At 49.5% G+C, this 21506-nt stretch overlaps 1 protein-coding gene across 6 annotated transcripts in view; it reads right to left on the minus strand.

Moving 5' to 3' along the window:
- The window catches only part of LOC117978262 (huntingtin-interacting protein 1), a 136208-nt gene that overhangs the window by 47980 nt on the left and 66722 nt on the right, over positions 1-21506 (minus strand). For 5 of the 6 annotated variants that reach the window (XR_010112596.1, XM_055115050.2, XM_055115049.2 and 2 more), the window contains exons 2-7: positions 18489-18552; positions 11216-11358; positions 10900-10956; positions 5591-5671; positions 915-991; positions 77-138 (exon numbers count right to left, since the gene is read on the minus strand). Coding sequence is in view for 4 of the 6 variants with exons in the window: in XM_055115050.2 (XP_054971025.1) it covers positions 77-138; positions 915-991; positions 5591-5671; positions 10900-10956; positions 11216-11358; positions 18489-18552 (484 nt within the window). In the remaining 2 variants the exon portion in view is untranslated. Of the gene's footprint in view, positions 1-76; positions 139-914; positions 992-5590; positions 5672-10899; positions 10957-11215; positions 11359-18488; positions 18553-21506 lie in introns of those variants that run through there. The other variant, XM_063605788.1, reaches the window with a different exon arrangement.

Below are 21506 nucleotides of genomic sequence, written 5' to 3' on the forward strand. Positions count from 1 at the left end.
CTTTGCAGGGAGAGGAGGACTGGGAATTAGGTAGTTCCCATGAGAGCCTGGGTTAGACGGGAGGGAAGAGACTCACCTGTTTGGAAGAGGTTGAGTTCACACTCCAGGTAGTCAAACATCTCCACTGTTAACTGGAAACTGGACCCAAGAGGAAAGAGAGCTTACCCTCCACAGCCTGAGGCCGGTCTGTTACCTGTCCCCTCCCCCACGCTCTACGCTACTCCAGTCTCCAATGCTCGTGTGCATGCGCAAACACACACACAACTCCAGCTCCAAGTCTTAGCCTCGTGGGTATTATGGCCATGCAGCCTGGTGAAGTCAACAGTGACAGCGACAGGTCGGGGGCGGTGGCTCACGCCTGTAATCCCAGCTCTTTGGGAGGCCGAGGTGGGCGGATCACCTGAGGTCAGGAGTTCAAGACCAGCCTGGCCAACGTGGCGAAACCCCATCTCTACTAAAAATATAAAAATTAGCCGGGTATGATGGCGCATGCCTGTAATCCCAGCTACTCGGGAGGCTGAGGCAGGAGAATCACTTGAACCTGGGAGGTGGAGGCTGCAGTAAGCCGAGATCAAGTCACTGCACTCCAGCCTGGGTAACAGGGCGAGACTGCCTCTCAAAAAACAAAAACAAAAACAGTGACAGTGACAGAGGGAGAGGATAGGTACCAGTGTTGGAGTCAGAGGGCAGAAAGCGAGACAGACAGGAAAGCTTTGGGGTGTGAAATAGCCAGGCAGGGGTTCTGGATGAGGCACCACCAATAAATAAGTAGCCCCAAGGCCACGTCCCCCAGGGGCTTTGGTCCCCATCCCAGCCACGGCCTCCCCCCATCAGGCCCTCCATGACCCTTATGAGAAGTGTCAGCATTCACAAAAGCTTTCTCCCTCCCTGGGCTCAGGGCAGGAGCCACTTACAAGTTGTTCACGTCACTTTCTCCAGCCTCGTCCAGCTGGCGGTCACTCATCTGCAGGTTGCCTGGGAACCTGGGATTCTGGAAGGGAGGCAGAGGAAGGGAGTCAGGGCAGAAGACATGAAGAGCCCTCTCTCAGCCGGGCGTGGTGGCACACGCCTGTGGTCCCAGCTACTTGGGAGGCCGAGGTGGGAGGATTGCTTGAGCCCGGGAGTTCAAGTTTACAGTTCAAGGCCACTGCACTCCAGCTTGGTTACAGAGTGAGACCCTACCTCAAAACAAACAAAAAAGAAAAAAAGAAAAACCGCTGGTATCATCAATCATTGCTCAGTATCTACAGCCAGCATGATCCTGTCATCTGTGTGGTTTGTCCCTGTGGCAAAGGGAAAAGGCCACAGAGATGGGTGGCCATTCCATCGTGGGGCATCTACATGTACAAGTGGATACTTTAGGCTCTAGGCCAGGTGCGGTGGCTCACACCTGTAATCCCAGCACTTTGGAGGCCAAGGCGGATGGATCACTTGGGGTCAGGAATTAGAGACGAGGCTGGCCAACATGGCAAAACCCTGTCTCAACTAAAAATGCAAAAATTAGCCGGGTGTGGTGGTGCACGCCTGTAGTCCCAGCTCCTTGGGAGGTTGAGGCAGAATTGCTTGACGCTGGGAGGCGGAGGTTGCAGTGAGCTGAGATCGCACCACTGCACTCCAGCCTGGGCAACAGAGTGAGACTCCGTCTCCCCCCCCCGCAAAAAAAAGAAAAAAAAATCCCCATTGCAGACTTTGCTCCTGGGTTCCATGGTGCCAAGGCCTCTGAGGCTTGACCTGGCACCTGGGACACAGTTTTCCTTTGCCCCAAGTCATACACGCTGAGATTACAACCTCTGACCTCAATTTCAGCACCTTCACCTCTACTCCATCCCCACTCCAGACTCTGCCATCACCTAAAACATCCCTGCCCAGACCTCCCCACACCAGCATCTCCCTCTCTGGCTGCATCGCCCAGGCCTCTGCCCTTTCAGTCCTCTCCTGCCCTCAAGTCCACCCACTACTCACGCTTCTGTCTCAGAGATGGCCAGTCCCCTCCTGCTCCCTCTCCTCCCCATCTCTCTGCCTGCCTTTGCTTCCTGGCTCAGTCTTGACATAATGACTGGTGGCCTGGCTCCACTTCCCCACACCCTGCCTGCCTTTCTACCACACTGCTTGGAAGACCTGCTGAGAGCCTGGGTCCTTGTCATCGGCTCTGCACCTAGGGCCGGCTGCCGACTGTCCCTGGAGAAAGACTCACAGCTGGTGTCACTATGCATTCACGCTCTCTGTCCTGAACGTCCGTCTTAGTCAGCTCGGGCAGTTATAACAAGATACCATGCACTGGGTGGCTTAACCCATAGAGAGTGCCTTTCAGTTCTCGAGGCCAGGGAGTTCAAAGCCAAGGTGTTGACAGATTCGGTGCCTGGTGAGGCGCTTCATCCTGGTTACATTGCTAACATGGCAGAGGAGGGGGAAGCCAGCTCTCTCTTGTTTCTCTCTCTTTTTTTATTTTTTAGAGACGTGGCCTCACTGTTGCCCACGCTGGAGTGCAGTGGCATGATCATCACTCACTGCAGCCTCGAATTCCTGGGCTCAAGCGATCCTCCACCTCAGCCTCCTCAGTAGCTGGTACTACAGGCATACACCACCATGCGGGCTAATTTGTGTGTGTGTGTGTGTGTGTGTGTGTGTGTGTGTGTTTTTAGTAGAGATGGGGTTTCGCCACATTGGCCAGGCTGGTCTTGAACTCCTGACCTCAGGTGATCTGCCGGCCTTGGCCTCCGGAAGTGCTGGGATTACAGGTGTGAGCCACCACGCCCAGCCAGAGAATGAATTTTTCTTTAATGTGTGCGGGATATTTTTGTTGTTGTTTTCGAGACGGAGTCTCACTCTGTTGCCCAGGCTGGAGTGCAATGGCATGATCTCAGCTCACTGCAACCTCAGCCCCTTGGGTTCAAGCAATTCTCCTGCCTCAGCCTCCTGAGTAGCTGGGATTAACAGGCACGCACCACCATGCCCGGCTAATTTTTTTGTATTTTTAGTGGAGATGGGGTTTCACCATGTTGCCCAGGCTGGTCTTGAACTCCTGACCTCAGGTGATCCACCCGCCTCGGCCTCCCAGAGTGCTGGGATTACAAGCGTGAGCCACCACGCCTGGCCAAAAAAAAATTTTTTTTAAGAGACAGGGTCTCACTGTGTTGCCCAGGCTGGTCTCACCTCAAGCCTTGGCCTCCCCAAATGCTGGGATTGCAGGTGTGAGCCACTCTGCCCAGCCTCCTTCCCCACTCTTGTATCGCTAATTGCTAAAAACTGGAAAAGTCCTTTGCTCCTCCACACTTGGACAATACCAGCTTCCCCTTTTTCTCTGCTTTCTAAAACCAGGAAAAACAAGACAGCAGTGAGCTCGAGAGCCTGTGGAAGCAAAGCCAGCTGCATCCTCTTCCACCCCAGGTCTCCAAGCCCACGTGACCATTCCCTTCTGCCCTTCCATGCTATTAAAAGCTAGGGGACTGGCTATTGGCACCAGCTGCTTCTGATGCCGCTGAACTCTGCTGTCTTCCTATACACAAGGCAAAGGGACCCCTTTGGCCTCTATCACCCCCGCAGCCCCACTGCCCCAGCTCCCATCCCAGTCCTCTTCCTCCTTAACCTTCTTCCCAGTCTTGCTTTCTCTATACCCTCCTTTCTTTCCTTTTCCACCTAAAATCCTACCCTAGGCCCTTCCTCCTCCTATTTTCCATTTAACACTTTTTTTTTTTTTTTTGAGACAGAGTCTTGCTCTGTCACCCAGGCTGGAGTGCAGTGGCGCCATCTCGGCTCACTGCAACCTCCGCCTCCTGGGTTCAAGCCATTCTCAAGCCTCAGCCTCCTGAGTAGCTGGGATTACAGGTGCGTGTCACCACGCCCAGCTAATTTTTGTGTTTTTAGTAGAGATGGGGGTTTCACTATGTTGGTCAGGCTGGTCTCCAACTCCTGGCCTCAAGTGATCCTCCTGCCTTGGCCTTCCATTGTGTGGAGATTAGAGGTGTGAGCCACCACATCCAGCTCAATTTAACGCTTTCAATCTCTACTCCCAAAACGTCTTTTTTTTTTTTTTTTTTTGAGATTGAGTCTTGCTCTGTCGCCCAGTCTGGAGTGCAGAGGCAGCATCTCGGCTCGCTGCAACCTCCACCTCCCAGGTTCAAGCGATTCTCCTGCCTCAGCCTCCCGAGTAGCTGGGACTACAGACGTGAGCTAATTTCTTTTTGTATTTTTAGTAGAGACGGAGTTTTGCCATGTTGGCCAGGCTGGTCTTGAACTCCAGACCTCAGACAATCTGCCCGCCTTGGCCTCCCAAAATGCTGGGATGACAGGCGTGAGCCACTGCGCCCAACCCCAAAACATCTTAAATCCAGTTCTCACCTTTCCCCGCCTCCTCATGACACCTTTACCAGAGCCCGGTCCTCCCTCCAATCACACGCTACAAGCCCCCTCCCCTCCACACTCTCAGCCTCTCCCTCCTGCTTCTTCGCCTTGCAATCCAGCCCAAGGGCCGCCCGACTCCCGGCCTCAGCCTCTGACACCCTGGCCTGGCCTGGCCCAGCCTCAGTTCTGGTTTACGTTGCCTCCTATGTGCCCACCCCTCTGCCTGATCCCCATTGTCTCCCACAGTTGCCAGACCCCTGTACACCCCGCAGCTGCTCGCCTCCCCCACCTCACACTATCCATTGTGTCACCTTCTTCTCTCTTTTTTCTGTGAAACAGGGCCTCTGTTGCCCAGGCGGGAGGGCAGTGATGCGATCATAGCTCACTGCATCCTTGACTTCCCAGGCTCAAGGTATCCTCCCACCTCAGCCTCCCGAGTAGCTGGGACTACAGTTGCACACTACCACGCCCGGCTAATTTTTAAATTTTTTTGTAGAGAGAGGATCTTGCTATGGCCCAGGCTGGTCTCAAACTCCTGGTCTTAAGCCATCCTCCAGCCTCGACCTCCCATAATGCTCAGATTACAGGCATGAGCCACTGTGCCCAGCCAGGAATTGTTTTTATTAACAGTAAAATCAATGCTTCTGTAACATTTTCATAAGGTAATATAGTGCCTAGGGTTACTCTTTCTTTTTTTTGTTTTTTTTTTTTGAGACAGAGTCTCATTTTGTCTCCCAGGCTGGAGTGCAGTGGCATGGTTTTGGCTCACTGCAACCTCTGCCTCCTGGTCTCAGGTTCAAGCGATTCTCCTGCCTCAGCCTCCCGAGTAGCTGGGACTACAGGCATGCATCACCACCATGGGTAATTTTTGTAATTTTAGTAGAGACGGGGTTTTGCCATGTTGTCCAGGCCAGTCTTGAACCCCTGACCTTGGGTGATCCATCCGCCTGGGCCTTCGAAAGAGCTAGGATTATAGGTGTGAGCCACCGTGCCTGGCCAGGTTTCTTTCTAGCTGCAAAATGGGGAACAAAGGGTGCAGAAGACACGGGCCAAAATCCCAGCCTTCGTCACACCCCGTGGGCCTGGCAGTGGCTTTCCTCTCTCACAGCTTGGGTACATGATGTGCACACTTCCTCAGAAGCCTGGGCTGTCTATTACCTGAAAGAGCTGACAAATGAGCCCAGGGAGGGGTTGAAGGGATGGAGCAGGGGAGGCGGCGGTGGCGGCAGAACTGTCCGCAGAGACTCACTTTGGTGTGGTACTCCATCTTGGTTCTTAGCAGTTTCAGGTAGATGCTGCACAGCTGGCCATACCCCTCGCTCAGGTGGCCCTTTTAGGAAGAGGAGGGGAAACAGAGTCAACAACAAGAACATAACAGTTGAGAGATCTGCAGCCAGGAATTCTCTGGTAAAGAATCTATCTTCTTTTTTTTCTCCCCTTTATTTTATTTATTTAGAGATGGGGTCTAGCTCTGTTGCCCAGGCTGGAGTGCAGTGGCATGATCTCGGCTCACTGCAGCCTCCACCTCCTGGGTTCAAGTGATTCTCCTGCCTCAGCCTCCCGAGTAGCTGGGATTACAGGCACGCACCACCACGCCTGGTCAATTTTTGTATTTTTACTAGAGATATGGTTTCACCATGTTGCCCAGGCTGGTCTCAAACTCCTGGCCTTGAGTGATCCACCTGCTTTGGCCTCCCAAAAGGCTAGGATTACACTACAGGTGTGAGCCACCACGCCCAGCTAATTTTTGTAGTTTTTAGTAGAGATGGGGTTTCACCATATTGGCCAGACTAGTCTCGAACTTCTGATCTCAGGTGATCTGCCCGCCTCTGCCTCCCAAAGTGCTGGGATTACAGGCGTGAGCCACCGCACCCAGCCATCTACCTTTATTCTTAAATGTAAAATAGAATCAATCTATTTTTCTTGCTTAATATGCTGCAATTTTATTCAACTTCTTCAACTTTCTTTCATTATTTTTAGTGACTGACCAGTACTATTGTAATTTATTGAACTGACTCAATAAATTCAAATGAGCTGAAGCCAATTCAAACCAGTTGAAATTTTTGCTATCATAAACCATTTCAATGAACATTCCTTATAGCACAATCTTTTGTACAAACATAAGGACTGCCTTTGATAAATTCTGGACAAAGCTTCCTACTTAAGAATGTTGAGTCTGGCCAGGTGCAGTGGCTCATGCCTGTAATCCCAGCACTTTGGGAGGCCGAGGAGGGAGGATTGCTTGAGCTCAGGAATTTGAGACCAGCCTGGCCAACATGGTGAAACCCCATCTCTACAAAAAATTAAAAAATTAGCTGGGCATGGTGGTGTGCACCTGTGGTCTCAGCTATTCAGGAGGCTGAAGTGGGAGGATCACTTGAGCCCAGGAAGTTGAGGCTGCAGTGAGCTGTGATCATGTCACCATACCTCCAGCCTTGGTGACAGAGCAAGAAACTATCTCAAAACACCACCACCACCACCAACACACACACAAAAGACTGCCTCCTTGGTATAGGGGAAGTAAAGATAAATAATAAAGTAACAAACGCTTGTACTCCTGCACTGAGGAAGTCCTCCCTAAGGACTATGAAGAATTCTACCGCCTCAAATCACCGCTGTGATTGGGGAAGGAAAATCTGCCCTAAACTCACAAAACCTTAAGCTGAGAATTTAATTTCGAGTGATCTCAATCGAAGCAAATGCCAGTTCTCTCTGGAGGAACCTGCCTTCATTACAGACTTCAAAGAATTCTCCACAGATACAATTCCAAGGAAGATGAGCAGCTTAGGGTAGAAAATAACCGAACATAAAGAAAACTACACAGCATGGGCAAAATGCACCAAAAGGGACGGAGGACAGAAACAAATCTCTAAAGACTTTAGATAATAGAATTACAAAATATATATGAGATGACTTTGGTTCATATATCTAAAGAAATAAGAGACTGTTTCAAAATACATGCAGGGCATAATAAATTGTAAAGGAGGAGAAGCAGGGCCAGACACAGTGGCTCCTCCTGCCTGTAATCCCAGTGCTTTGGGAGGCTGAGGTGGCAGATCGCTTAAGCCCAGGAGTTTGAGACCACCCTTGGCAACATGGCGAAAACCTGCGTCTACAAAAATTAGCTGGGTTTGGTGGTGCACACCTGTTTTCCCAGCTACTTGGGAGGCTGAGGTGGAAGAATCACCTGAGCTCAGGAGGTTGAGGCTGCAATAAGCCATGATCGCGCCACTGCACTCCAGCCTGGGTGACAGAGTGAGACCCTGTCTCAAACAGCAACAACAACCACCTCCCCCCGCAAAAAACAAGCAGATTTGAAAATAAATAAATAAATAGAACTTCAGAAATGAAAACTGTACTAATTGGGCCAGGTGTGGTGGCTCATGCCTGTAATCCTAGCAATTTGAGAGGCTGAGGCATTGGATCACCTGAGGTTAGGAGTTCGAAACCAGCCTAGCCAACATGGTGAAACCCCATCTCTACTAAACATACAAAATTAGCTGGGCGTGGTGGCACATGCCTGTAATCCCAGCTACTTGGGAGGCTGAGACAGGAGAATCACTTGAACCTGGGAGGTGGAGGTTGCGTGAGCAGAGATCGTGCCATTGCCCTCCAGCCTGGGCAACAAGAGCAAAACTCTGTCTTAAAGAAAAAAAAAAAAAGAAGAAGAAGAAGAAGAAAAGAAAAGAAAAGAAAACTGTACTAAATGAAATTGAAAACCTTATGGAGAAGCTTAATAACACATTAGACCCAACTGGAGAGGAGGCAAACTGAAGGCTAGAGTTGATAAAAATTATCCAGAATACAGCAAAGACAAATAGGTAGAAAAAACTGAAAGAGTGGTTTAGAGACATGAGGGGTAGGATGAGAAAGTCTGACACAGGTCTAGCCAAAATCTGAGAAGGGGCTGGGCGCGATGGCTGATGCCTGTAATCCCAACACTTTGGGAGGCCGAGGAGGGAAGATCACTTGAGGTCAGGAGTTCGAGACCAGCCTGGCCAACATGGCAAAACCGTGTCTCCACTAAAATATAAAAATTAGCTGGGTGTGGTGGTAGGCACTGTAATTCTAGCTACTCGGGAGGCTGAGGCAGGAGAATCGCTTCAACCTGGGTGGCGGAGGTTGCAGTGAGCTGAGATTATGCCAGTGTACTCTGGCCCAGGCAACAGAACAAGACTCTGTCTCTAAAAAAAAAAAAAAAAAAAAAAAAAAAAAGACATTCTTTTTTTTTGTTTTTTTTTTGTTTTTTTTTGAGACGAAGTCTCTCTCTGTCACCTAGGCTGGAGTGCAGTGGTGCGATCTCGGCTCACTGTGAACTCCGCCTCCCGGGTTCACGCCGTTCTCCTGCCTCAGCCTCCTGAGTAGCTGGGACTACAGGCACCCACCACCACGCCCGGCTAATTTTCTGTATTTTTTTAGTAGAGACGGGGGTTTCACCGTGTTAGCCAGGATGGTCTCGATCTCCTGACCTCGTGATCCGCCCGCCTCGGCCTCCCAAAGTGCTGGGATTACAGGCATGAGCCACTGCGCCTGGCCAAAAACGACATCCTTAAACAAGCAAACACAGTGTCAGCCACCAGTAGGCTCTCAATTATGGAAGTTAGAAAGGAAATAATTCAGGCAGAAAGAAAGTGATCTCAGATGAAAGGTCTATGGAGAGCACAGAATAAAACAAGGAAAATAAAACAATAACTTACAGAATTTAAAGATAAACATAACCAAAACCAAAATACATGGTTATGCTAACAGATAAATTGAGGGACTGAATGGAACTAAAATATTCTCAAGTCTTTGTGTTATACAGGAAACAAAGATACGAAAGGTAGACCTAGATAAAACAAGCAAGCATTTTGTAATTATTAGAGAACATGCCAAAAACAAAAAAAGTAGATTTGTTTTTTAACCTCCCAAATAGTAATGAGGAAAAAACAGAATGAGAAAAAAATACCCAGCCAATCCAAAAGAAGGCAAGGAATGAGAGAAATAGAAGTAGAACAGATGGGACAAATAGAAAACATAGAATAAAATGGGAGACATAAATCTAAACATACCATGTAGCATAATAAATGTAAATAGACTAAATGCCCAGTTAAAAGACAAAGACTACCATCCTGGATAAAAAAACAACCACCACAAACCACACAAAATCCAACCAAATGTTATTTATAAGTGTTATTTCTAAAACATAAAAATATAGGAATGCTTAAAGTAAAAAGATGAAGAAATATATACCAGGCAAATTCTAACAAAAAGGAAAAAGACCTAAGCTTTACATGTTACAGGGAACGTTTTCTAGCGCACAGTTGGGAAATCTGGGGACAACTCTCAACTTTGTTCTGGTACCTAATTTTGTGACTTTAGGACAAGTTGCTTCCCTTTCTGGGCCTGTGTTTCCTCACCTATGATAGGTAGATAGGACTACATAGTTGCCAACATTTTATAGGTGCAGACAGATACAGGTAAGACTTTGCAAAAAGGCTAAAGTAGTAGTTCTCAACTGGTAGAGGCAAAAGAACATATCAGAATCAACCAGGGAGATTTTTTTTTTTTTTTGAGACAGAGTCTCACTCTGTCACCCAGGCTGGAGTGCAGTGGCCCAATCTTGGCTCACCACAACCTTCGCCTCCTAGGTTCAAGCGATTCTCCTGCCTCAGCCTCCCGAGTAGCTGGGATTACAGGCACACGCCACCACACCCGGCTAATTTTTGTATTTTTAATAGAGCCCGGGTTTCACCATGTTGGCCAGGTTGGTCTCAAACTCCTGGCCTCAGGTGATCTGCCTGCCTCGGCCTCCCAAAGTGCTAGGATTACAGGCGTGAGCCACTGCGCCTGGCCAAGAGAGATTCTTCAAAATGCAGATTACCCCTCTCCATATACACACCCACGGACATCAGAATCTGGGGTGATTGTGGTGTGTGTACAGAAATGCTCTTTTCCATTGACTGTGATATTGCCACCTACCTCCCCCCTCATCCTAAAGCACTGATAATCTCTAAACAGGAAAGAAAAAGCTCTGGCATTAAGAATTGGGTATGCTAATTCTAATTCTCAATGCACTATGACTCCAACGGGACCAGTGGAAGGAGAAGAGAAGTAGGAACTGTGGGCTGGGCACAGTGGCTCATGTGTGTGATCCCAGCACTTTGGGAGGCTGAGGTGGGAGGATCACTTGAGGCCAGGAGTTCAAGACCAGCCTGGGCAGCATAGCAAGACCCCGTCTCTACCAAAAAAAAAAAAAAAAAAGCAGGAAACATGGCCATGTAGCTACTGCTGAGGGATCCCAACCTTGGACAGCTTTGTGACATGAGTTTATGAGTTTTCATTGGCAGGAGAAGCTCCCAGGCCCTGGAACTTTCCTGAAGCATCCAGAGACCCCAGGCAAGACTATGGATATCATGGTACTCTTTGGGGGCATCCTTAGTCCGTCTCTGGCACCCATGGGAGAAATCCTCAACAAGCTGAAGGAGATGAATTTATTTCACCCTCCAGTCCTTGCTCTGTGGCCTCTGAGGAAGGAAAGGAGAAGCACGTGGCTCCTGAGTACATCTCCAAACTCACCCACATCCTGCTCATGTCACTCAATTCATTTCTGTATCTCAGAGAGTCCTTCAGGACCTGCAGGGGCAAAAGAACAGCCTGTGAGAGAATGGAGAAGGAAAGAAAGACAAAGGGAAGGAGGATGGAGAGAGGCGGAGGTGAACCTAGGGCAGGGGGACAGGCTGATGGGAGGGAGACTCACCCAACTCTAATGGGGAACCCAAAGGCCAGGAGAAGGGGGCAGTGTGGGAGAGGACAGCAGCCTCTGTGGCCCAGGCAGTCACTTTCCCCACAAGGATCCCTGGCTCCCTGCCACCCCACAGCCCCAGGAACTCACGTTCGGGTGTCCATCTCGGAGGAGTTTGTGGAACACATGGCAGAACTTCCAGCAGAGCACTGCATTGCTAGACAGAGGCAGGCAGTTGACAACAGACCAGAAGGTCTGTGCCCCTTTCTCATGGTGGGTGCCCAGTATGCACGGTGAGGGGGGGTTATGGAAAACAACGGATGGGCTCTGCCAGTCACTGCAGGGGACTGAGCCTGCACCCAGCCACTGCAGGGGACTGAGCCTGCACCCAGCCATCACAGGGGATAGAGGCTGCACCCAGCCACTGCAGGGGACCAAGCCTGCACACAGCCACTGCAGGGGACCGAGCAGTAGTGCAAGTCGTGGTTGGCAGTGCCTTGGAGGGAGCGCCGCTCAGAGCTAAGACACCATAGAACTGTACATTCCTTCTGGGAGTTTTAGGGCAGATGGGAATACTTATTTTAATAAAATCCACTTGAGTAGACAATTTCCCGAGATGTAAGCATCTTGAGAGAGAGGTGTGTCTTTTTCTAATTTGCACAAATACCCTGTAGGCCACGGTGGTATTGGGTTGTCCTTTCTATGAGAATGCTGAGTTGATGATGTGTCCTTCGGGAATAACTACAGCTATTTGTTGTGGTGGTTGAGATAGGGTCTTACTCTGTCACCCAGACTGGAGTGCAGTGGTGTGATCATAGCTCACTGTAACCTCGAACTCCTGGGCTCAGGCAATCCTCCTACCTCAGCCTCCCAAGTAGCTGGGGCTATAGGCATGCACCACTGTGCCCGGCTAATTTTTAAATTTTTGGTAGAGATGAGATCTTGCTATGTTGCCCAGGCTGGTCTCAAGCTCCTGGCCTCAAGTGGTCCTCCCCTCTTGGCCTTGCAAAGTGCTGGGGTTACAGGCATGAACCACTGTGTCTGGCCTTATGACACCTAACTTTTAAACAACATTTGAGGGCTTCCTCAGGTTCTTTCTTATGCATTATTAAAAGTAAGGGTGTGCAAGCCAGGTGCAGAGACTCACGCCTATAATCCCAGCACTTTGGGGGGCCGAGGTGGGTGGATCACCTGAGCTCAGGAGTTTAAGATCAGCCTGACCAACACGGCGAAACTCCATCTCTACTAAAAATACAAAATTAGCTGGGCGTGGCGGTGGGCGCCTGTAATCCCAGCTTCTCAGGAGGCTGAGGCAAGAGAATTGCTTGAATCCGGGAGGTGGAGGTTGCAGTGAGCCAGGATCATGCCACTGCACTCCAGCCTGGGTGACAGAGCAAGACTCCATCTCAAAAAAAAAAAAAAAAAAAAAGTGAGGGTGTGCTTCTGCTCCTCGTCAAGGACCTTGGTCCCTGCAGGGAGTCCTGCACCTTGACCCCTTGGCTCCTCCTCCAGGCAGCATTTCCCAGCCCCTTTCCATTTAGCCAGCCTTGTGCTTGCCTTGACAGCAGCAATCTTTGTTTAAAATGCCCTTTCTGTAAACCTCAACACCCCACTTCTTCCGTAAACCCACCTGGCCCTGTTCAGGGGCACCTTCAATCTCTCCACACCTTAAATTCCCCATATATGGAATCCTGGAACCGCTTCTCCCCAGGCCTAATTCCAAACACACCCACTCCCTGCAGATAGTCGTTGGTTTGCATGTAATAAATGTCCATCATGGTGGAGCGCGGTGGCTCACACCTCCAATCCCAGCACTTTGGGAGGCTGAGGCGGGAGGATCACCTGAGGTCAGAGTTCGAGATCAGCCTGACCAATGTGGTGAAACCCCATCTCTACTAAAAATACAAAATTAGCCCAGTGTGGTGGCGCATGCCTGTAATCCCAGCTACTTGGGAGGCTGAGGCAGGAGAATTGCTTGAACCTGGAAGGCAAAGATTGCAGTGAGCTGAGATCGTGCCATTGCACTCCAGCCTGGGCAACGAGCAAAACTCCGCCTCAACAACAACAGCAACAACAAAAGCCCTTTCCATAAACCTGAACACCCGACTTCTTCCATAAACCTGCCTGGCCCTGTTCAGGGTCACCTTCAATCTCTCCACACCTTGAATTCCCCATATATGGGATCCTGGAACCACTTCTCCCCAGGCCTAATTCTAAACACACCCACCCTCTGCAGATAGTTGTCAGTTTGCATGTAATAAATGTCCATCAGGGTTGGGCGTGGTGGCTCACGGCTGTAATCACAGGACTCTGGGAGGCCGAGGTGGGCAGATCACGAGGTCAGGATATCAAGACCAGCCTGGCCAACATGGTGAAACCCCGTCTCTACTAAAAGTACAAAAATTAGCCGGGCATGGTGGTGCATGCCTGTAATCCCACCTACTCGGGAGGCTGAGGCAGGAGAATCGCTTGAACCTGGGAGATGGAGGTTGCAGTAAGCCAAGATTGCACCACTGCACTCCAGCCTGGGCGACAGAGCGAGACTCCATCTCAAAAATAAACAAATGTCCCTCTGGCCTCACATGATTTTAAGTTCGGCTATTCCAGATCTCTGTCATTAGTGAGCTCTTTTTGGAGTGAGGAGAGAATTTCCACTTTTGTAATTGTGTGCTTCAACAAGATTCACAGACCCAGTAACTGGGCACTGTCAGCTGTTAGGACAACTCTGTGCCCGGAACTTTAGGCTTTACTCAGCAAGGCTCAGGTCGCAAGTGCACTGTCATTTAGGGCAGAAGGACTCATCTCAGGTAGGAAACTAAATGACTCACCCAGAGCACATGTTATTTTGCTTCTGAACTGGAAGATACCATAAAGCTCCTTTCCTCGATGACATCTTCATTTAGAGAGGGGTGGGCTTAAACAGATGTTTGGGTCTGGAAGCTAAAATCAGCTTTTGGTGTAGGAGTCTGTCTTTCTTTCTTTCTTCCTTCCTTCCTTCCTTTTCTTTCTTTTTCTCTCTTTCTTTCTCTCTTTCTCTCTCTCCCTTCCTTCCTTCCTTCCTTCCCTCCCTCTCTCTCTCGTTCGTTCTTTCTTTCTATTTTTTTTTTTAGACAGGGTCTCGCTCTGTCGCCCAGGCTGGAGTGCAGTGGCACAATCTTGGCTCACTGCAACCTCCACCTCCCAGGTTCAAGTGATTCTCGTGCCTCAGCCTCCCAAGTAGCTGGGATCACAGGCACCCGCCACCATGCCCGGCTAATTTTTGTTTTTTTAGTAGAGACGGGGTTTCACCATGATGCTCAGGCTGGTCTCGAACTCCTGGCTTCAAGAGATCCACCCACCTTGGCCTCCCAAAGTTCTGGGATTACAGGTGTGAGCCACTGCGCCTGGCCTTGGTGTAGGAGCGATTTCTGAAATAATTTTTGGTTCCACTTAAATCACAGCCCCTGCAGACTGCAAGGAAGCCGTGAGGAGAGACCAGCAACCCCCAGCCTCCCCGCACTCCTTCTCCCAGTGGACAGTGCTTACTTTTCCTGAGAGCAGCCTCCTAAACCGAAGCTGAGTGCAGAGTTAGTTGGGGACCCTGGCTTTATTTTATTAAATTTAAATTAATTTTGTTAATTTGTTTTTTAGAGACAGGGTCTCCTTCTGTTGCCCAGTCGGGAGTGCATTGGTGCAATCATAGCTCACTGCAGCCTCCAACTTCTGGGCTTAAGTGATCCTCCCTGCTCAGCCTCCCAAGTAGCTGGGACTACAGGCATGCACCAACACACTTAGCTAATTTTTTATTTTTTGTAGAGATGGGTCTCACTATGTTGCCCAGGCTGGTCTTGAATTCCTGGGCTATGTGATCCTCCTGCCTGGGCCTCCCCAAGTGCTGGGATTACAGGTGCGAACCACCACACCCGGCTCAGGCACCCTGACTTTGAAATGCGCAAGGAGACCTTTCTGGCATTCTTTCACATATAAGCATTTTTATGCCCCAAGTATGTGTCAAAGCCTGTAAAATCCATTCAGGGAGAAAAAAAAGAAAATAAGAAAAATAAGACTCAGTCCCCAGCCCTCCAGGAGTGAATACCAAGGTGGCGGGCCAACCTGTTCACCATTTAGGCATCTGTGATAAATGTGTAAGCAGCATTTCTGAAGTCAGACTTCCTAATGCTTATTCAGTTTGTATCTAAGGCAGCTGATAAAAGACCTGATAATAGATAAATGTGCTGGGCATGGTGGCTCACGCCTGTAATTGCAGCACTTTGGGAGGCCCAGCGGGAGGACTGCTTGAGCCTAGCTAGGAGTTCAAGACCAGCCTGGGCCACAGTGAGACCCCATCTCTATAAAAAATTAGCCAGGCATGATGGCATGTGCCTATAGTCCCAGCTACTCAGGAGGCTGAGGTGGGAGGATCACTTGAGCCTAAAAGTTGGAGGCTGCAGTGAGCCTCCAACTGATTGTGTCACTGCACTCCAGCCTGGGTGACAGTGCATGACCCTGCCTCAAAAAAAAACAAAAGCTTTGGGATATCTTTAATTAGGCATTTCAAACCCTACTGTATGGAGTTGATTTTTCAACATTTATTCACCATTTAGAAATTATGAATCAGAGACTCATAGAATGTTAGGGCTGGACTGTTAAATCTTTGAAATCTTTTTCTTTTTGAAACGGAGTTTGGCTCTTGTTGCCCAGGCTGGAGTACAGTGGCGCGATCTCGGCTCACTGCAACCTCTGCCTCCCAGGTTCAAGTGATTCTCCTGCCACAGCCTCCCAAGTAGCTGGGATTACAGGTACCCGCCACCACACCTGGCTAATTTTTGTTTTTTCAGTAGGATGGGGTTTTACCATGTTGGCCAGGCTGGTCTCGAACTCCTGACCTCAGGTCATCCACCCGCCTCCACCTTCCAAAGTGCTGGGATTATAGGCATGAGCCACCACACCTGGCCTGAAATCTTCTTTGTCCAACCTTTGATTGAACAGAAAGTGACCTAAGACTCATGGAGGCCCCACTCAAGGTCCCAGAGTGAGCCCGAGAGTTCCAGTGGCAGAATGTCAGAATCTCCTTGCAGGGCCCCTTCCCTCCTCCCAGGGAGCCTCCCGGCAGCATGTGACCTGACCCTGCCGCTGCAGGCCTGGCCTCTCTGCACCCATGTCTTGTCCTGAACAGCACACTGCCTGATGATAACTGTCTCTCCCTTACTCATATCTTTTATCAGATTGATCACAAATTATTCGTAGGTAAGGGTCAGGGCTGAGTCATTTCCTCTGAGAAAATCCACTGGGCCGTTTAAAATAAAGGCTTTTCTTGGTTTGCTTTGAATCATCGCAAGGGTACCAAACGTGATGCAGGAAACCAAGGGGCCTGTGTCTTTCTGGGGAAAAAAAGAGCAAGATCTAGCTAGGCTCGCACAGGGCTGGACTTCTGGGTTACCCCAGAGAGGTTCTGCAGCCGCCATCCTAATTCCAGCCAAAGCATCTTCCCACTAAAGGCAAGCTGCTTTCCCTCTAGCAAACAGCAGTTCATATACCACACTAAGCAATGCTGGGCTTCTCTGGCTATCTAACCTGGAGGGTCGCCTCTAGGGGTTGAGGCTAGAAGGCTTCGGGACAAGCTGCTCTGGCTTGCCTGGCTGTGACACAGTAACCAAGAGCCCAGGTGAGGAGAAGCTTCCCACTGCAGACAGAAGTCCAGCCTCTGAGGCTGGGTGCGGCCTCCGAAGTTGGGCGCGGTGGCTCATGCCTGTAATTCCAGCACTTTGGGAGGCCAAGGCAGGAGGATTGCTTGAGCTCAGGAGTTTGAAACCAGCCTGAGCAACATGGCAAAACCCCGTCTCTACTAAAAATACAAAAATTAGCCAGGGGTAGTGATACACACCTGTGGTCCCAGCTACTTGGGAGGTTGAGGCAGGTGGATCTCTTGAGCCTGGAAGGCGGAGGTTTCGGTGAGCTGAGATCATGCCACTGCACTCCAGCCTAGGCGACAGAGCAAGACTGTCTCAAAAAAAAAAAAAAAAAAGTCCCAACTCTGCTTGCCCGGAACTCCACCTTGCTCTGGCCCAGCACACAGAGAGTTAAAAGCTTAGCCACCCCCCTGGCAGACTCTCTCCTTCAGCCTTTGGGGATTAAGCGCTTCAGTTCCTGGATTCTGCAACTCAAAGGCAGATTCCTAGGGATTCATCAGCCAGCATGGTCCTGCACCTCTCTACAAAGCCACAGGCTGCTCCTGGGTGTGGTGGGCTTACAGAGGGCTTTCAAGTCACCCATTCCCTAATCCACTTCAAGGCTCTTGTCTTCTTCCCCCTGGCATAGGTTGAACCTGTTCACGAAGGTAGAGAGCCCCTGCCTCAGTTTAAGGCCAACCAACCTCTGAAGCTAAGACTTTCTTTTTTTCGGCCAGGCATGGTGGCTCATACCTGTGATCTCAGCACTTTAGGAGGCTGAGGCCAGGCGTTCAAGGCCAGCCTGGCCAACATGGCAAAACCCCGGTCCTACTAAAATTATAAAAATTAGCCGGGTGTGGTGGCACACGCCTGTCATCCCAGCTACTTGGGAAGCTGAGGCACAAGAATCGCTTGAATCCAGGAGGCAGAGGTTACAGTGAGCCGAGAACATGCCACTGCCCTCCAGCCTGGGCAACAGAGTGGGACTCTGTCTCAAAAAAGAAAAAAAAAAAACTCTCTTTTTCTTTTTGCTTTCATGCTCAGAAAAGGAGATAACTATTGATTATGCAACCTCCAGGGGAGTGGTCCCTGTGTTCCTGTAAAGGCAAAGAAAGGACCTGGAGGGCTTTGAATATAGGTGAAGATGCCTCCTGACCCCCAGGAGGTCTCTCAAAGGAAAGTAACTTTCAAGTGACTATGAGGTTCTACAAAGCTTGAGTCGGCCAGGTGCAGTGGCTCTCCCCTGTAATTCCAGCACTTTGGGGTTACAGAGGAGGGAGGATTGCTTGAGGCCAGCTTGGGCAATGAGCAATACCCCATCTCTAAAAATCATAAAATAAATTAGCCAGGCATAGTGGTGCACACCTGTAGTCCCAGCTACTCGGGAGGCTGAGACGAGAGGATTGCGTGAACCCAGGAGTTTGAGGCTGCAGTGAGCTATGATCACGCCATTGCACTCCAGCCTGGGCAACACGGCAAGACCCCTTTGGGAAAAAGAAAAAAAGGAGTGCTTAAGTCCTTAAGGAAAGGAGCAGGATCTTTGGCAAGTTGAAAGGCCTGGGCTCCACAGCCTCTTTGGTGTCTGCCACCCTGAAGGTCTGTGGTCTCTGCAGCCAGCCCTCTCTGAGAAGCTGCCATCATCAGAAGCTGCAGGGACCTGGCCTGTGCAGGGTTGCCCCTTCCTGGAGCTGAGCAAGGCAGCCTGGCCCTGACCTCAGTCCCCATGAGCTGACCTCCCTCAGGGTCGGTCTTCCAAGCAACATCCAAAAGGATATTTCTGGCGTGTTTTTCCTTTACAGCCACTTCCTGCGTATTAATGGCCTTATTGATGCTGACAGTCTGAAAAACAAGAAGGGGGGAGGGAAAGGAGGATGAGATGAATAAGCCTCTGAGTGGCTGAGACCCTCCCAGATGCCCGCCCCTTTCTCCTCCTCCAGCCAACCTCCCCCAGCCCCACGGGTGGTCGGTTCCTCTGCAGGCGCCCAGCTGGGGGCAGAGGTGGGCAGCGCTCCCAGGAGCCAGCTGGCTGGGCCGTCCTGAGGGAGTGGGCACCACTGCCTGGCATTGGCTGTGCCCAGCTGCTGCTCCCGCCTGCCACTCACTCCCTTGGCACAACAACATGGCAATTAAAGCCCGCACAAAGAGATGCTTTTCATCCCCCAGGGAAACATTATTTCTCCCGGAGCAGGAGGAAGAGGCGCAGAGATCAGGGAGTGACCATGGCCCAAGAGCATCCAGCTGCCCCTCTCTCCCCTCCAAACCTTCCACAGAGCCTTCTCCGGCTGGCCAGCACCGGCGGTGGTCACTAAGTCTTTGTTTTACCACACTCTTGGGCATTTTCCAACTTCTAAGCAAATTCCCTTGTACTTCCTTAATGACATCAAGGGACATTAAACATTCCCTCTCAATCGTTTTTAAAATCATTAACTTTTTTTTTTTTTTTTTGAGGAGTCTCGCTCTGTCACCCAGGCTGGAGTGCAGTGGCCTGATCTTGGCTCACTGCAACCTCTGCCTCCTGGGTTCAAGCGATTCTCCCACCTCAGCCTCCCGAGTAGCTGGGCCTACAGGCACCCGCCATCAAACCCGGCTAATTTTTGTATTTTTAATAGAGACGCGGTTTCACCATGTTGGTTGGCCAGGCTGGTCTCGAGATCCTGACCTCAGGTGATCCGTGCGCCCCAAAGTTCTGGGATTACAGGCCTTGTTTTTTTCTTTTTTGAGCAGAGTCTTACTCTGTCGCCCAGGCTAGAGTGCAGTGGTGTGATCGTGGCTCACTGCAACCCCTGCCTCCTGTGTCAAAGCAATTCTCCTGCCTCAGCCTCCCGAGTAGCTGGGATTACAGGTGTGCACTACCATGCCCAACTAATTTTTGTATTTTTAGTACAGACGGGGTTTCGCCATGTTGGCCAGGCTGGTCTCGAACTTCTGACCTCAAATGATCCTCCCACCTCTGCCTCCCAAAGTGCTGAGATTACAGGCGTGAGCCACTGTGCCCGGCCAAATCATAACTCTTTTTAATTTTGCAAAGTGCATATACATAGGAGTACCATTTGCACAAACACAGAAAAGGGATTATATCATGTAGGCTGTTTTCTTAGGTACAGATTTTATCCTTTTTCTGTTTTGATGTCATTCTATCCCTATAACCCATGTTAAAAACCTGTTATGTATCACATACATACACCCACACATACACATAAATACCTACATACTGAAGAGGTTAATTTTGCCATTGTTCTACAAAAATTAGATTGTCATATATAGACTTCTCTACATCTTGGTTTTCTTGAATGTATCTCCTGGAAAATTCTGCAAAGGGGCTGAAAAAACTCTAGTTTTTATTATTATTATTATTATTTTTCGTCCTGAGACAGGGTCTTTTTCTGTCCCCTAAGCTGATGTGCAGTGGCACAATCATGGCTCACCACAGCCTCCAACTCCTGGGCTCTAGCGATTCTCCTGCCTCAGCCTCCTGAGTAGCTGGGATTACTGGCGAATGACATCATGCTCAGTTATTTTCATTTTTGGTAGAGACGGGGTCTCACTATGTTGCCCAGGCTGGTCTCAAACTCCTGGCTTCAAGTGATCCTCCCACCTCAGCCTCCCAAAACACTGGGATTACAGGCATGAGCCACTGTCCCCAGCCAGGAATTACCTTTAAAATTTTAGGTGTGATAAATATGTTGTGGTTAATTTTTAAAGAGTTTGTTTTTTTTTTAAACAGGTTCATTCTGAAATATTTACTGGCAAGATGATACAATGTCTAAGATTTACTTCAAATAATCTGGAGAATAAAAAGTCTGGTGGTTGATGGTATAGACCCACGGATCAGCAAACTACAGTTGCAAGCCACAACCAGACCAGACTAACACCTGGTTTTGAAAATAAAGCTTATGGCCGGGCACAGTGGCTCATGCCTGTAATCCCAGCACTTTGGGAGGCCAAGGTGGGTGGATCACCTGAGGTCAGGAGTTTGAGACCAGCCTGGCCAACATGGTGAAACCCCATCTCTACTAAAAATACAAAAATTAGCTGGGTGTGGTGACGGGCACCTGTAATCCCAGCTACTTGCTACTCGGGAGGCTGAGGTAGGAGAATTGCTTGAACCTGGGAGGCGGAGGTTGCAGTGAGCCGATATTCCACAATTGCACTCCAGCCTGGCTGAGAGAGCTCTCAGCGACAACAACAAAACTCTCAACAACAACAACAACAACAACAACAAAGAAAAAAAAAGAAAAAAAGAAAGAAAAGAAATCTTATTAGAATTCACCCACTCTCATGCATTTATGTATTCATTTAATATCAGCTGAGGCTGCTTCTGCATTACAAAGGCAGAGTTGAATGGTTGCGATGGAGACCATGAGGCCTGCAAAGCCTAAAATATTTACTAACTGGCTCTTTGCAGAAAATGCTGACCCCTTGTCCATAGGATATATGTTTGGCCACAAGTTCCTTGTTGATGCTGGGGCTATACCAGGGCTTCTTGGACTAGTCTTCATATTTGTATACGTTTGAACTTTTCTATAATGAAAGGTTAAAAAAAAAAAAACTTTGACCCAGTAATCTCACTCCTAGGAATCTATCCTTTGGAAATAAAAACTTTTTTTTTTTTTTCTGTTTAGACAGAGTCTCACTCTGTTGCCCAGGCTGGAGTGCAGTGGCATGATCTCAGCTCACTGCAAACACCGCCTCCTGGGTTCAAGCGATTCTCCTGCCTCAGCCTCCCGAGTAGCTGGGACTACAGGCGTATGCCACCATGCCTGGCTAATTTTTATATTTTTAGTAGAGACAGG

Source organism: Pan paniscus, chromosome 6, assembly GCF_029289425.2.
Source record: "Pan paniscus chromosome 6, NHGRI_mPanPan1-v2.0_pri, whole genome shotgun sequence".
Taxonomy (NCBI): Eukaryota; Metazoa; Chordata; class Mammalia; order Primates; family Hominidae; genus Pan; species Pan paniscus.